General features: G+C 42.7%; 1 protein-coding gene across 4 annotated transcripts in view; it reads right to left on the reverse strand.

Annotated features, from left to right (window-relative positions):
• Nucleotides 1–14,548: 14,548 nt before the first annotated feature.
• Nucleotides 14,549–16,655, reverse strand: part of FAR2 (fatty acyl-CoA reductase 2) — a 123,616-nt gene continuing 121,509 nt past the window's right edge. For 3 of the 4 annotated variants that reach the window (XM_053387492.1, XM_053387493.1, XM_053387491.1), the window contains one exon: nucleotides 14,549–16,210. In XM_053387492.1, coding sequence (XP_053243467.1) covers nucleotides 16,048–16,210 — 163 coding nt within the window. In that variant the 3' untranslated portion in view covers nucleotides 14,549–16,047. The remainder of the gene's footprint in view (nucleotides 16,211–16,655) is intronic. The other variant, XM_053387495.1, reaches the window with a different exon arrangement.

Below are 16,655 nucleotides of genomic sequence, written 5' to 3' on the forward strand. Positions count from 1 at the left end.
TTCTGCTCCTGAACCTCTGACAACGGTGTTGTGTTATTTTGGTCTCATTTCACACACTTTGCGATTTCTGGGTCAATGTGCATTAACACCAAAGAACACGAAATAAGCCAAATCCAAGATTCTTCTTTCTATGTAGCTGGAACCAAAACAATGTGTATGGCTTTGTTTAGGCTTATTACACTTTGCTTTGCTATTTGTGGGGAATGAACACCGAAAGAACAATCCAAGGTTATTCGTCTTCTTTCTATTGAGATGGAACCAAAACACCTATGCTTGATTTGGGCTGATGACAAACATGTCACTCTGAGATTTTTCGGTGAATGTGCATTGTAACCCCAGAAACACCAATTTGAAATAAGCGCAATCAGAGCTTTATCATCTTCTTTTTATGTAAATGGAACACAAAACATCTTTTGGCTCTGGTTGGGGGTGATTCTGGAGCACACCAAAAAACAACATGCGAATAGAAGTATGTGCAATCAAAGCTTATTCGTCTTCTTTCTAAGCATATGAAAGCGAAAAGATGGCGTTGTGTAATTTTGGTCTCATTTCACACACTTTGCGATTTCTGGGTCAATGTGCATTAACACCAAAGAACACGAAATAAGCGAAATCCAAGATTCTTCTTTCTATGGAGCTGGAACCAAAACAATCTGTATGGCTTTGTTTAGGCTTATTACTTTGCTTTGCTATTTGTGGGGAATGAACACCGAAAGAACAATCCAAGGTTATTCGTCCTCTTTCTATTGAGATGGAACCAAAACACCTATGCTTGATTTGGGCTGATAACAAACATGTCACTCTGAGATTTTTCGGTGAATGTGCATTCTAACCCCAGAAACACCAATTTGAAATAAGCGCAATCAGAGCTTTATCATCTTCTTTTTATGTAAATGGAACACAAAACACCTTTTGGCTTGGGGGGGGGGGCTGATTCTGGTGCACACCAAAAACACCATGCGAATAGAAATATGCGCAATCAAAGCTTATTCGTCTTCTTTCTTCGCATATGGAAGCGAAAAGACGGCTTTGTGTTATTTTGGTCTCATTACACACACTTTGCGATTTCTGGGTAAATTTGCAATAACACCAAAGAACACGAAATAAGCGAAATCAAAGCTTATTCGTTTTCTTTCCATGCAAATAGAAGCGAAAAGACGGTGTGTTATTTTGGTCTCATTTCACACACTTTGCGATTTCTGGGTCAATGTGCATTAACACCAAAGAACACGAAATAAGCGAAATCCAAGATTCTTCTTTCTATGGAGCTGGAACCAAAACAATCTGTATGGCTTTGTTTAGGCTTATTACTTTGCTTTGCTATTTGTGGGGAATGAACACCGAAAGAACAATGCAAGGTTATTCGTCCTCTTTCGATTGAGATGCAACCAAAACACCTATGCTTGATTTGGGCTGATAACAAACATGTCTGAGATTTTTCGGAGAATGTGCATTCTAACCCCAGAAACACCAATTTGAAATAAGCGCAATCAGAGCTTTATCATCTTCTTTTTATGTAAATGGAACCCAAAACATCTTTTGGCTTTGGTTGGGGGTGATTCTGGAGCACACCAAAAAACACCATGCGAATAGAAATATGCGCAATCAAAGCTTATTCGTCTTCTTTCTGCGCATATGGAAGCGAAAAGACGGCGTTGTGTTATTTTGGACTCATTACACACACTTTGCGATTTCTGGGTAAATTTGCAATAACACCAAAGAACACGAAATAAGCGAAATCAAAGGAACAGAGGAAGAGGTGGAGTAAGGCTAGAATCTTAAACTGGTGTCAGGGGGGAGGAGATTCAGATGGAGCTTCGACGGTCTAAGTTATAGATGTAGCGTTGCGCGCTGCGCGTCTGGAAGTGAAACTGAACTTCAATAAAAACTTTTATACTAGAGAAAGAAGCAGCGTTGGTCTTGTGTGAGCTGGGACCTTGGGCAGCGCTGACAGTCCCCCTCCCTCATCCTGATCAAATTGTATGCCCCCCTGAGGTCCAGCTTGGTAAAAAATTTCCCCTGCCTCACCCGTGTTAAAATGTCGTCAATCCTGGGCATTGGGAAGGTCACGGGTTAAGATTAAGATAAATTTATTGTCATTGTCCATATATACACAGTATACACAACAACGAAAATCAAACACCCACCCAAAGACCGGGTTCACATACACATTTGCACGTATCTCCAACATTCTCATCCTATTCAGACATAATCTATAAAACATAACATAATCCAGAATATAACATAACCTATTTAAAGGCATAACATAACCTAAAACCTATCTCATTCCTTCCTACTTCCTGCTTGCTATTTCTTGCAACTGGCCCTAAGATCATTATTTAGTGCAATCAGAGCTCTTGGATAGAAACTATTCAGAAGGCGTGTGGTTCGTGTTTTCATTGTCCTATATCTTCTGCCCGAAGGCAACAGTTCAAAGAAGTTGTGAGCAGGATGGGTGGGATCTCTCAGGATATTGTGTGACTTCTTCAAAGTGCGAGACGTGAAGATCTCATCCAGGGTTGGTAGTTGGAGCCCAATAACATTCTGGGCAATTTTAATTATTCTCTGTAAAGCTTTTTTATCCGTTTCAGAGCTGCTCCCATACCACGATAATACACTATAGGTTAAGACACTCTCAATGGTACTGTGATAATAGGACAGAAGTAGGTGCTGAGATAGATTCAGTCCCCTGAGCATTCTCAGGAAATACAACCTCCCCTGCACCTTCCTCACAACCATATTAATATTTGCAGTCCATGAGAGGTCCTCAGAGATATAAATGCCCAGGTATTTAAAACTACCAACCCTCTCCACCTCCTCGCCATTTATGTGCAATGGTAAAAATACACTTTTCTTTCTCCTAAAGTCAATTATGAGTTCTTTGGTTTTTTTGGTGTTAAGCATAAGATTGTTTTCTTTACACCATTGAATTAACCCCTGTACTTCTTTCCTATAAGCAGTCTCATTGTTCTCACTAATGAGCCCCACCACCGTTGTATCATCCGCAAATTTGATGATTGTGTTGGACTTATACAGTGGGGTGCAATCAAATGTGTACAGGGAATAGAGAAAGGGACTTAGCACACATCCCTGAGGGGCTCCTGTGCTTAACACTAGAGTAGAAGAATAGTGAGGTCCCATTCTCACTGTCTGCGGCCTATCAGTCAGGAAATTCCTTACCCACAGACAGATCTTCTGATGTATACCCAAGTTGGTCATTTTAAGAAATAACCTGTCTGGCAGAATTGTATTGAAGGCAGAACTGTAGTCCACAAACAACAGCCTTGCGTAGGTTCCCTGTCGTTCTAGATGACTCAGTACAGTATGGACAGCGATGGAAATAGCATCATCAGTAGATCTGTTTCTTCTGTATGCAAACTGGAACGGGTCTAGAGTGGATGGAAGACCAGCCTTAATATGATCTAGCACCAATCTCTCAAAACATTTCATAACGACAGATGTTAGAGCTATTGGTCTATAGTCATTGAGAGATACCACCACTGACTGCTTGGGGACTGGCACTATAATCGATGTCTTCAGGCAGGTAGGGACAGAACCCTGCAACAGGGATAGGTTAAAAATGTCCGTAAATACCCCAGCTAATTCTGCAGCGCAGTCCCTAATAACCCGTCCCGTGATTCCATCCGGTCCAGCTGCCTTCCTAATGTTAATGCTCCGAAAGGCACGTTGTACGTCAGAGGTCTGTAATAAAAATGGTTGTCTATCAGTAGTAGTTTCTGATGATGTGCTGGTAGCCAATGCTGTAGTGACGGTAGTTCCAGTTCCCACCTCAAAGCGACTAAAAAATTGATTCAGTTGATCAGCCAGGTGCGCACTGCTACTGGCCAGTTCGTTTTTAATATTTTGCCCTGTAATTTGTCGCAGGCCTTGCCATACTCGACGAGGGTCGGAGCTTTCAAAATGTTTTTCAATCCTCCGGCAGTACATAGCTTTGGCGTTCCTAATGCCCTTTTTCAATTTGGCTCTGGCTTCTCTATACTGTTGCACATCACCAGAGTGAAAAGCAGCATTTCTTGCCTTTAGCAGAAGATACACATCCCTGTTTAGCCAGGGCTTGTTGTTAGGGAACACCCGTATTTGTTTGATGGTAGTGACAACATCAATGCAGCTTTTAACGTAGAACAGTACTGTTGAAGCGTATGTGTCCACATTATTCTCCACAAAAAGCGACCACTCGGTGCTCCGAAAGCAATCTTGAAGTTGCTCAGATGCACCTACTGGCCACACTCGTATCTCTCTAGTTGATGGTCTGATTCTGCATACGAGAGGTCTATATGATGGTATCATAAGTAAAGATATGTGGTCTGACTGCCCCAAATTGGGCAAGGGCTTGGTCTTGTATCCATGCATGATGTTACTATATACTCGGTCCAGGGTATTTCCCCCCCTAGTGGGACAATCAAACCTGGTTCTGATACCAGGTTTAGGGCCCTAAAATCTACGACTAATCTGGGCTGATTAGTATCCTTTTTGTCCACAAAGAACACCGGACTGCCCCCCACCGCCTTTGATTCTCTTATGAAACCTCTTTTCAGGTTCTTGTCAATAAATTCCCACAACTCCTGCATTTCCCTGTGCGACATGGCATACAGTTTACCCACTGGCAGCTGAGCCCCTGGGAGTAAGTTGATTTGGCAGTCAAAGGGCCTATGGGGAGGTAGTCTATCCGCCTCCTTCTCGCTGAAGACCTCCTGCAGGTCAGCATATTGGTGTGGCACCTTCCCTTTTGGCTCCACCGCCATTCCCGCCACCCTGGCCACTGTCATCCTTGGGGTTCCCCCCCCATGCAGTGTTCCAAGCAGTAAGCTGACCCAAAGGGGACTGTCTGCTGATGCCATGCCACTACTGGATCATGCAGTGACAGCCAGCTCATTCCCAGTATTATTGGGGGTCCTGCCAGTGTGGCTACGTGAAAGGCAATGGTCTCCGTGTGCCTGGAAACCCTCATTCTCATTGGTGGGATGTGGTGTGTCACTTCCCCTTCCAGAAGTTCTCTGCCATCGATGGTGGTCACTTGCAAGGGGAAATCCAGGGGCAGCAGGTGGAGTTGGTGCGCCAGAGCGAAGTCCTTGCTAAAGAAATTGCAGGAGCTGCTTGAATCCAGCAGCGCCTTCACCTTGACTGGGTGCCCATTCGGGAGTTCTAGCACCACTTCTATGGCTATAGCTGCCTTGGGGGGGTCTGGCTGGGGCACTTCTATTAGTTGCTGGCCTGGCTGCTGTGCCCGCTGATTGGCAGCCAAGCGTTGGCGTTTCCCTGCGCCTGCCCATTTCCCTCCTCCTCCCTACCACCAGCGGCTCCCACCATTCCTTGCCATGCCTTTCTTTGAGGGCAGACCCTGGCAAAATGTCCTGGCCATTGGCAGAGGAAACACTTCTTGTGGGTTTTCCAATCCTTTCCCTCCTTTTTGCGACCTCCACCGGAGTTTGAAACCTCGCGCGCGCCATCTATCTCCATTGGCTCAGCCAGCTGGGAAGACTGCCTCGGCATTTCAGGAATGCGGTAGTCATGGCAACGTTCCCCTCTCCCTTCGCACTTCTCCTCCGCCCGCGCTTCCTGGCGTACTCCTATCACAAGAACAGCCTTGGTCAGCTGATCCATCAACTGTGGGCGGGGCACGCGGGAAAGCTCGTCTTTCACCGTTGGGGACAACCCCTCCTCAAACAACATTTGAATGGGCTCCGAGTCCAGATTCCACCCGAGCTGGTGGATCAGCATCGCAAAACGCGACCAGTACTCTCTAACTGATTGGCTCCCCTGCTTGCACCCCATCAGTTCCCGGCGAGTCACATTTTGCTCCACTTGACTGGAGTACATTGCATCCATCGCGCCAAAAAATTTCCTAAGGTCCTTTAAGGCAGCATTTTGCGTCGCCATTAGGGGCCTGACCCATTCCTGGGCGCCATCCTGTAGATGCCCAGCAACATAGGCGACCCTCTCCCCATCATCAGCAAAGTCATTATGCTGCAGTTCCAAAGCGTACTCTATTTCCGTTCGGAACGCGTTATAGTCCTGGAGCTTCCCCCCAAATTTATGTACCGGTCCCGGTACCTTCCTTGCGACGGGGGTGGGTCTGACCACCCCTGCACCCGCCTTTCTTCTAGCCGCGCCGTCAGCAGAGCTACATGCTGTTCCAAATCTTGGTTCCTCTCCGCCAGATTTTGCACTCTAACTGCCTGCTCCATGGCGCCTGCTCCCCCGCCTTGGCCCACTGTCGGATTGCTGTAATGGTTATATGGGGTTGTTCGTGCGTAAGTTGCCGCCACTCCTGGTTGGGTGGCCTGGTTAAACCTTTCCTGGCTGGACAGCCCTTCACTTCGTGGCTGTTCAGTCGCTGTTCAGTCGCTGGCAGAATCCGACAGTCGCTGGCAGAATCCGACAGTGGGCGTTTCTTAAACCTTTTCCAACATAAAAGTTGTTTGACGCCCAGTCTCCTCCTACTGCGCGGAAGTCTTCTGTGCAGGGAGGGTGTGGGTAGAGGAGGACCTGTGCTCTCCCCGCTGGTGTCCAGTGAAGAGTCTCTGAGCCTGCTCTCTGCTTCCCCCATTGGCCCCCCTCCATCCCTGGTGTTGCGCTGATTTTCTTCCCCAACAGGAGACCTGCCTCTCTCCCTGCTTGGCCCCTCTCCAGCATCGTCGTGGAGCCTCGCCTCCTCCTCTCGTTCCGATGGCAGTTCCCTGACAATCCCCAACCAAAGCAAAAAGGTGTTTTGGGTTCCAACTAAATAAAAAGAAGATGATAAAGCTCTGATTGGGCTTATTTCAAATTGGTGTTTTTGGGGTTAGAATGCGCATTCACCCAAAAATCGCAGAGTGAAATCTTTGTTATCAGCCCAAATCAAGCATAGGTGTTTTGGTTCCATCTCAATAGAAAGAGGACGAATAATCTTGGGTTGTTCTTTCGGTGTTCATTCACCCACAAATAGCAAAGGGAAGTGTAATAAGCTTAAACAAAGCAAAACAGGTTGATTTGGGTTCCATCTACATAGAAAGAAGAACCTTGAATTTCGCTTATTTCAAGTCGTGTTCATTGGTGTTAATGCACATTGAACCAGAAATCGCAAAGTGTATGTAATGAGACCAAAATAACAAAACAACGTCTTTTCGCTTCCATATGCGAAGAAAGAAGACGAATAATCTTTAGATTGGGCTTATTTCAATTTGCATGGTGTGTTTTGTGTGTGCACCAGAATGATCCCCGACCAAAGCAAAAAGTTGTTTTGCGTTCCAAGTAAATAAAAAGAAGATGATAAAGCTCTGATTGGGCTTATTTCAAATTGGTGTTTTTGGGGTTGGAATGCACATTCAACCAAAAATAGCAGAGTTTAATGTTTGTTATCAGCCCAAATCAAGCATAGGTGTTTTGGTTCCATCTCAATAGAAAGAGGACGAATGAGCTTTGATTGTTCTTTCAGTGTTCATTCACCCACAAATAGCAAAGCGAAGTGTAATAAGCTTAAACAAAGCAAAACAGGTTGTTTTGGGTTCCTACATACGAAGAAGATTCTTGGATTTCGCTTATTTCGTCGTGTTCTATGGACCCCTGAAATTGCAAAGTGTATGTAATGAGACCAAAATAACAAAACAACGTCTTTTCGCTTCCATATGCTTAGAAAAAAGACAAATAAGCTTTGAATGGGCTTATTTCAATTCACATGGTGTTTTTTGGGTGCGCACCAGAATCATTCCTAACAGAAGCAAAACGGTGTTTTGGTTTCCATCTACATAAAAAGAAGATAATAACGCTCTGATTGGGCTTATTTAAAATTGGTGTTTTTGGGGTTGGAATGCACATTCAACCTAAAATAGCGGAGTGAAATGTTTGTTTTCAGCCCAAATCAAGCATGGGTGTTTTAAAACCTTGTTTAAGTTATTTTTGGGTCCCTTTTTAATGCATGGTCTCCCCAGCAAGCTCTCTGCAGCGCTACCATACTGCAAAAAGCCAACATCTTTGGTTATGGGCCCAGCTGCTGAGTGGATGACTGCATATTTTTGGACTCTGAGAAAGGTTTGAAGACTCCTTCTCCTGTTGGCATAGTTCTGTGGGTCTGGAAGTGTTCCAGAATGGTTGACCGGGTTCCAGAAGCTGAGAAGGCTCTGTTCTTCCCACAGCTGACAGATGAGAACTATAGTTTATGGTCTTTTTGGGTGGAGGCGCTTTTGACCTCTAGAGAAGTATGGACCTATGTAACTGATGACCCTCCTAACCCTGTAACTAATGCTTGGTCGAAAGGAGATGCAAAAGCCAGGGCAATAATTAATTTGGGAGTCAGCAACCAGCAAGTAGTCTATATAAGAAATAAGAAAGCTGCCAAAGAAATGTGGGACAGTCTTGCAGCAGTGCATGTTAGAAAAGAGTCAGCGTCTGCATTGACGTTTTTCAAGCAGCTGTACCAGACGAAGTTGCAGCCTGGTGGTGATTTGGCAGCACACTTGAGACGTCTGGAGGCAATACGCTGCGAATTAATTCGAAGGGACATGGAGATACCTGATATTCAGTATGTTTTTATTATTCTTTGTTCCCTTAACGAGGACTTTGATGGTATAGCTAGCCAGATATCTGCCGTTCCACCAGCACAATTAACTGTGGAAGGGGTGACGGCAAGATTAATGCCCATAGAAGGGAGGCTTGTGCCATAAGCACTCCTATTTCCAGAAAGAATGAGGAACACCATATGCAAACTTGTGGTGATACAACTGCATTTAAAGCTGCAAAGCGTTGTTGGTTCTGCAATAAGCAAGGACATTTTGCAAAGGACTGCAGATCCAAAAGAAAGCAAAGTACTCCCAAGTCGGTTTCTGTTCGTCAATCACGGTCATCAGCCCAGCAGCCGACATCGTACCGTAAAGACAGAAACGAGCCGCGAGCTTTTCATGCTCGGACAACAGATCGTAAAAGAATTAAAGATGCCAAGTGGAAGTCTTTTATTGTGGACTCAGGAGCATCTCAGCATATTTGCAATGATCGAAGTTTGTTTATTTCTTTCGAAGAGGAATTTGGTAATGTACATTTAGCCAATTCACAAGTCTTGCAGTCGCTTGGCAGGGGTACTGTTAAACTTGACTCTTTAAACATTACAATAGCGAACTGCATTTACTGTCCGTCAGTGGACAATTTATTGTCAGTGAGGTGTTTTGCTCGTCAAGGCATAAATGTGCGTTTCTTAAAGTCAATGTGTGAGTTTTTCGATGGGAACAAACGTCTATTGTATGCCCAGGACTCTGATGGTTTATATAGACTGTATTTTCGCACTTACTCCCAATCACTTATAAATTGCAGAGCAGCACATTCAAGCCAGGGGTTGAGTAATGTCAGGCCACATTCTGGGTGTGTCCATGAGGCACACAGAGTTCTAGGACATCTGAATTTTGCTGATGTAATTAAGACAAAGAATATTGTTAATGGCCTCAACTTAAAACCATGTAAATTCTTTATGCAATGTCTATCCTGTTGCAAGAATAAGATTAAGGTTGCACGCAAGGGTAGGTGCTCAGATAGGAAAGTAACTGAGCCATTTGAGCGTGTACATTGTGATTTAGTTGGGCCACTCCCACCATCATTAGGAGGTTCTAAGTACTGGCTTACCCTGATAGAGCAGTATAGTAGATATTGTTGGACTTATGCAATAGCTGAGAAGTCCCAAGCATTTGAGAAGTACAAAGTTTTTTGTAGCTGGGTAAAAATGCACTTTAACAAACCTATTAAGAACCTGTTTTCTGACCGAGGCGGGAATTTGTTTCTGAGGATTTTGAGAAATTCCTGGAAGCGCAGGGGACTACTCATGAGTTATCTTGCCCCCGAAGTCCCTGGCAAAATGGGCTTGTGGAAGTTGTGCAGTGTGACCTGCAGGCATGATGCTAATCTGCCCAAAGATTTTTGGGCTGAAGCGCTTAATGCGTTTTGCTATGTTAGAAATTGCAGTTATCATTCTGGTTTAGATGTCACCCCCTATGAGAAGTTGTTTAAAAAATGCCCTAATCTGAAATACCTACGCATTTGGGGTTCAGATGTAATAATGCATTATCCCGCTAAGCAGAAATTGGGTGAGAGTAGTGTTCAGGGAAAATTAATGGGCTACCAGCAGGGGGCGTACAGAATTTACATATCAGCAACTGGCAAATTTCATATTACCAGAAGCATGATACAAACTGTAAATTGGAATGGAGTTGCTGTTTTCCAAGATACTAATGGTATAGATAATACTGAGGAAGAAGAGGAAGAAGCAGCAGCAGCAGGAAATGGTGCTTCTGAATTAATGGAAAAAGACAAAAAGCCTGTTGAATCTGATAATTTGTTTGATGATTTAAAGTCACAGGCACCCGAGGAGAGGTTAGATTCCCTTGAGTTTTCTGGCCCACAGGCATCTCTTCAGACTGACAATGATGATTTACATCCTGAAACTAGTAGTTCACTTAGTCCCATTAAGTCTGAGGAGTCTGACTCTCCTTCCGGACTAAGACGTTCAGATAGAAATAGACAGAAGCCACAACGTTTTGCAGATGAACATTTTAATACTGTGTATGCCAATAAGGCAGTTTTTGAGCCAAAAAGCTACAATGATGTTCGGAATTTACCTAAGCACCAAGCTGTAAATTGGTATAAAGCTATGAACTCTGAGATAGCTTCTTTAAAAGAACATAACACTTGGTCTCTTGTACCACAAACCCCAGATATGAGACTTATTGATTCAAAATGGATTTATAGAGTTAAAATGAATGACAAGAATGAAGTTGTAAGGTACAAGGCAAGATTAGTTGCTAGGGGTTTTCAACAAATTCCAGGCGAAGATTATGATTTGTGTTATTCACCAAGTGTAAAATATGAAAAAGTTAAGCTTTTGTTAAAAGATGCATCACAATGTGGAAAAGCCCACTATGCAATGTTTCTCTGCTCTTAAGAGACCCTCTTTGTTCACAGAACCTTGGTGTCTTAAGGCAGGCATGGTCATTTTTACTTTCGTTCCACAAATCCCCGTGTATATGTAGGGTAGTAAAAGCATTTATTTTATTTTATTTGTTATCCATGTATTTTATTTTAATCCATGTAGATATCAGTTTTACATACTGTGGTTAGAGCTCTGGTTAGAGCAATAATTTCACCCTTTTGTCCTGATAGAGAAACGCTCAACCTCTACAGTCCCCACAAAATGACCACTGCATATCCAGCATATCTCTCTCTCTCTCTCTCTCTCTCTCTCTCTCTCTCTCTCTCTCTCTCTCCTTCTAGCTCATATTTGTTACCAGAGGTTCATCTTTCAAGTCTAGCCTGCTAGAGTAAACCTTGTCCGTAACCTGTTAACCTTGCTCCTCCACATTTGCATCTAGAGGAGGGTGGCCAAATTAAGAATATTTACAACTTGTAACTTTCTTCTAGGGATTTTATTAATAAGCCAGTAGCCACCCTTATCCATCAAAGTTGATGCAAAATTTGGCACATTGATTTGTCCAAAAGTCAATTTATCTGCTTGTTGCTGCTACTGCCTTAGGCAAAGATTTGACACTCTTTTGCCACTAAATCCAATTGTCTGGAAAGGTATGCTGCAGGCCTCCTCCAACTTCCCAGCAAAGTACCACCCCCGTTGTGGTGGTACTTATGAACATACAGTTGAAATGGTTTGTCTGGGTTGGGGAGCCCTAGAGCTGCATCAGTTTAATTTTTAGCTGATTAAACACAGCTCTTTGATCTGGTCCCCTTTCAAAAGGATCATAAAGAGGAGCAGATATAGTCCCATAATCTGTGATTCTCATCCTGCAAAAAAATCAAAAAAATAATAATCAGTCAGATAGTTTCCTTGCGTTCTGTTCTCAGCTCCCTCTGGTGGAGGAAAAGTTAAAACCAAGGTATTTAATCTTAGTCTGGCAAATCTTTGTTTTTGCTTAGCAACAGATATCCTGCTCATACAAATTTTGCTTAGAATTGCTTAAAAACAGATATCCTGCAATTCCAAAATTGTATTCACAGCAAAGCCAGGAGAGTTGCCTTCTGCTCAGACTCCAGGTAGGGCGCTGTTTTCTACTTCTGTTATGTTACTAGAATCCAATTCAGCCAGAACTGCCTATAGAATTAAAATGCCTCTCTGCTGTTGGGAAAATTGCAAGATTGCTCCTTCAGGAGTAAAAGTAATTTGAACCCGCCCCCCACTTCCCTTGAATAAGGAATAAGGAAGGGTTTGACAAATTGATTACCTATAGCTCCTATAATAGGAATTTCATATGCATTTGTCATGCTTGCTAAGCCGATCATGCCCCCTTCATTTACTTCATTCATCTGGGTTAAATGACCCACTGCCCCCTTCTCCTCATCTTTACCTCCTCCCCTTGAAGTGTCCATCCTTCCTCCCCCTCTTTGCCAGCCTCCCCTGGTTCCTCCTCAACCCCCTTACACATTTTTCTTCCCACCTTTCCTTCTAACAAAACCTTCAAATAAACTTCCACACATTGTCCAATATTCATCATCCCTACAAAACCTGTATTCTTCTTTAATACCTGGTGCACTCCATGCAGGGGGGAAATCACAACAACCGCATCTTTAGCTGCCTCTTCAAACAACCTCAACCCAAGGTAGCATTTGGGCAGAGATTATATCCAGAAACTTTAGCAATTAATATTTATTTCCTTTCCCTCTTCTTCTTCACTCACTCAGTCACTTTTACCAGAGTCTTCAGAATTGGGTAGGTTCATTACTTGTTTCCAACCAGACAATAGGTCTGGGTGGGCACTGTTCGACTACCCTTTCCTCATCCAGAGGAACCTTTGGGGGGCGGCTGGATCCACGACTCCTGCTCCTGCCCCGAGCTCTGCTCTTGCCCTGGCTCCCACTCCTGCCCCAGCCCCACTCCTGGCAGTGTGTGTCCCATTTGGTTTCAGGGTAATAAAATTGTTCTTCTTGCATCCTGATTTCATCGTAAGGAGGGGGTCTGGTTCCCAGTACAGCCATTTGCTGAACAATTTGTGCTGGTTTGCATTTAAACAGTTTGCGGGCTTCCACAAAAGCATTGTTGGGTTTCTCGTCAGCTAAGTAGGACCTAAGTGCTTGCATCTTTGTAACATTAAAGGAGCCTTGAGGTGCCCATTGAGACCCTGCCTCCAGGTGTTGGGTAAAAGCCACCCATGAAAAGTGGTGGTTATGGAAGCGGCAAAGGAAATAGTTTTAGGAGGGAGAAAGGTTGTTTTCTGCTGCTCCAGAGAAGTGGACACGGAGCAATGGTTCCAAACTACAAGAAAGAAGATTCCACCTAAACATTAGGAAGAACTTCCTGACAGTAAGAGCTGTTCGGCAGTGGAATTTGCTGCCAAGGAGTGTGGTGGAGTCTCCTTCTTTGGAGGTCTTTAAGCAAAGGCTTGACAACCATATGTCAGGAGTGCTCTGATGGTCTTTCCTGTTTGGCAGGGGTCCTGTTTGGACTTGATGGCCCTTGTGGTCTCTTCCAACTCTATGATTCTATGATTCTATGAGAAAAAGCATCCTACTTTGCTATGCTGAATGTGATGACAATGGGAAAAGCCCATTCCAGGCCACTTATCTTAGCTATCTGAGTCTTAAAATAATCACTGTTCTCCCTAACATGGGCTAGGGCAGCATCTTTGCCTTTGGACTCTTCCTCCGCCCCAGCTTCAAACCTGTCTTTTTTAAATATTAACAAAACAGAGAGGAGGTTCTCTGGCTATTAGTCTTAAACGAGTTGCTTTCTTACAATTGTTGAATAAGTCATTGGAGGCAAGCTGGAAAAGATTTTTAATCAGAACAGTAATCTTCTTCCTTCTTTAGGAAACACACATTAGAAAATCATATTTGAAACACACTCAGAAAGTTGGAAATGAACTAGTTTCTTGCACCCATTTCCTTTGCTCTTGCCTGGTAATGTCATTCACAATCTTAAGGACAAGATCAAAAATGGAGACTAGGAATTTCCTAGTGTACAAGTCAGCTTTATGGACTAGAATATACAGGGTTGCTGCCACCACCAATATATCCCCTCTCTGCCTCCTGCAAAAAGAGAGAATAGCATCTCCTATGTGTCATGATAATTATGCTGTGTGTTTTCACCACCAACCACTTGTGATGGCTACTGTGAAACAAGGAAATGCATAAAACCACAATCTAAGACAGAACTTTCCAAACTTTTCATGTTGGTGACACACTTTTTAGACATTGCATCATTTCACGGCACAGTAGTTCTGTTTTACCAGCAAACTGGAGCCTAAACTTACCCCTGGACCTGGGAGAAGGTCCAGGGGTGCACACTGCACCAACACGCTAACGTCACAACACACAGTTCAAAAAGCTCAGATCTAAGGACCTAAGTTGCCATAAATCTCAGGGAAATTAATTTTGCTATTTTCAGTAGCTGCCTCCACGTGTTTTAATGTAATGTTTAGGTTTAGCAGCAACAGAAAAGAGAAGGCAGCATGGCTGGAATTAGAAACTTTTAAAAGGTTCTGTGAATGAACCTTGCAAGAGCCAGATACGTTTCAGCATTATTAGTCTTCAGGAGCACTAATAATAATAATAATAATAATAATAATAATATCCATTCCACTGTCACAACACATCACTTAAAACATATAATCTCAAAAACCAATCTATCGGGGGCAGGGGAGAATGCCACTGAAGACGACAACATAATGTGCTACTGTAATTTTCAATTAGCCCTTTTCATTCCCAGCTTTTCCTCTTTGGATTTCTAATTTTGGATTTCTAATTTTGGCCTTAATCATTATACACTTGTTAGCAGGCCATTAATGCAGAGGCTTTCACAATATCTGACCTGGGCTTGACAATGGGCTTCTCCAGACTGAGCAAAAGGCTAGTCAACTCTAATGCAATATGAATGCCAATGTAAGGGTTGCAACATATTGTAAAAGGAAGAGTGAAGAGTTGCATCCATAACAGCTTTTGACATTTGTGCAATTGCATTCCACACAGCTGTCTAAATTGCCATAGCTCTGCAAATAGGGGAAATAATCTCATTTTATCAGCATAGTTTGAGTTCGGCTTCGGCTGGGGAGGGCGGGATATAAATAAAATTATTATTATTATTATTATTATTATTATTGAAAAAGCAATATCTGAACCCAAAAGGAATGTTTGCAAATTGTTACTGTCCATATAAATGATCGTCAGGACAGGGAAGGCCCTTGAACTTTGTAATGAATTGGTCCATATTATATGGAGATGATTTATGCTTCAAATATATCTGATATATCAAATATATCAGCTTAACTATGGTGGCTTCTGCAAAAGAAAAAAGAAAAAAAAGAAAAATGACGTACTTTTTAGACATGCATCATTTCACGGCATAAAAATGAAAAAAATATCATTGAAATTGTAGTATGTTGGACATTTTATGGTTTAGGGGCCCATAGTTTTTTATCTTAATACAATTTGCAGTGTTCCCCGTGGAAAAGAAGAAATGTATAAAACCAGTTAAGTGTGTGGGAAAGACATGCATTTTAAAAAGTGTACTGAAATCTGTGTGCCATGAGAAGAGAGAAAAATCTGAAACCTTCCACCACTCTCATGCTGATTTTATTTTCTCTTGTTTATCTTTGAAGTGAGGCTGCCCCATGCAAAAGCAAAACATTTAAATCCCAATTGCTCTCAATTAATCTAATGAAGGGTTTTGAAAAATATACCTCCACTTAGTCAGCTATTTCTTGTTTTATCAGATATTTTCACATTTCATTTGGGGCATAGGAAGAGATGAGACTGAGGGTTATTAAATAGTGTTTTGTATCCGAGGTGAAATAGGGCAGCTTTGGTAATCTACATCCCTTCAGCAGGGGTAAGTGCTCTAAAATGACCTGTGTCCAAATATTTAGTTATGGCTTTGATATGTAGCCTGGTAGACCTAGAGACGTAAGATGGTGGTTTATTAGGAAAAAAATAAGCTATGAGTATTTAATGAAATATGTTGAATGACACAGCAGCTGAGAGATACTCTGCTGCTTTGAAGCTCAAACACGCACACAATTGTTGACTGGAGGTCTTTCCAAGAGCTGGTAGTCAATAACCAGACAGGTATGTTCAATGCCTGAGGGTGCTGGAAACTCTAAAGTAGCTAAGGAACTTGTAGCAGAGCTGTACCATAAAGTACCACATATTTTGTGCCATTTGCGACCTTGCAATAAATACGCGCCAGATGAACACAATCAGGGTGGTGTTGATGACATATTGAATGTTTCTTAGCCTGGCAGAAAGAACAGAGAAACAAAGCTTTTACAAAAAAGAAAAAGAATGTTAAAAATCTTTTAGGAAAGAACAACAATTAGACTGTATGGATGCACATAGATATAAAAAATTAACTACACCAACAACCAAAGCAAGCAAACAGAATACTTTCAAATGGGGTAACAGGTTGGTAAATTATTAGCCTAGCAACGCAAAGAATATTGCTCCCCTATGAGAAAGGAAATCTTAGATAAAACTTCAAACAAATCCTATAAATTATATGCAACAAATAAACCAGGGAAGTAAAAGAGAGTGAATTTTTTTTAGCAAATACTAAACTATCACAGGTTTCAAATGATGCCATGTTTGGGAGAAGGGAGCAGCCTTTTCAAAAGAAAAGATTTGGTTCTTCAGGGCACTATGATCACAGCAGTCCAGGCTGAGTTGCAAGGAAAAATTCTCTT

The sequence above is a fragment of the Podarcis raffonei genome, chromosome 5, assembly GCF_027172205.1.
Source record: "Podarcis raffonei isolate rPodRaf1 chromosome 5, rPodRaf1.pri, whole genome shotgun sequence".
NCBI classification, from domain to species: domain Eukaryota; kingdom Metazoa; phylum Chordata; class Lepidosauria; order Squamata; family Lacertidae; genus Podarcis; species Podarcis raffonei.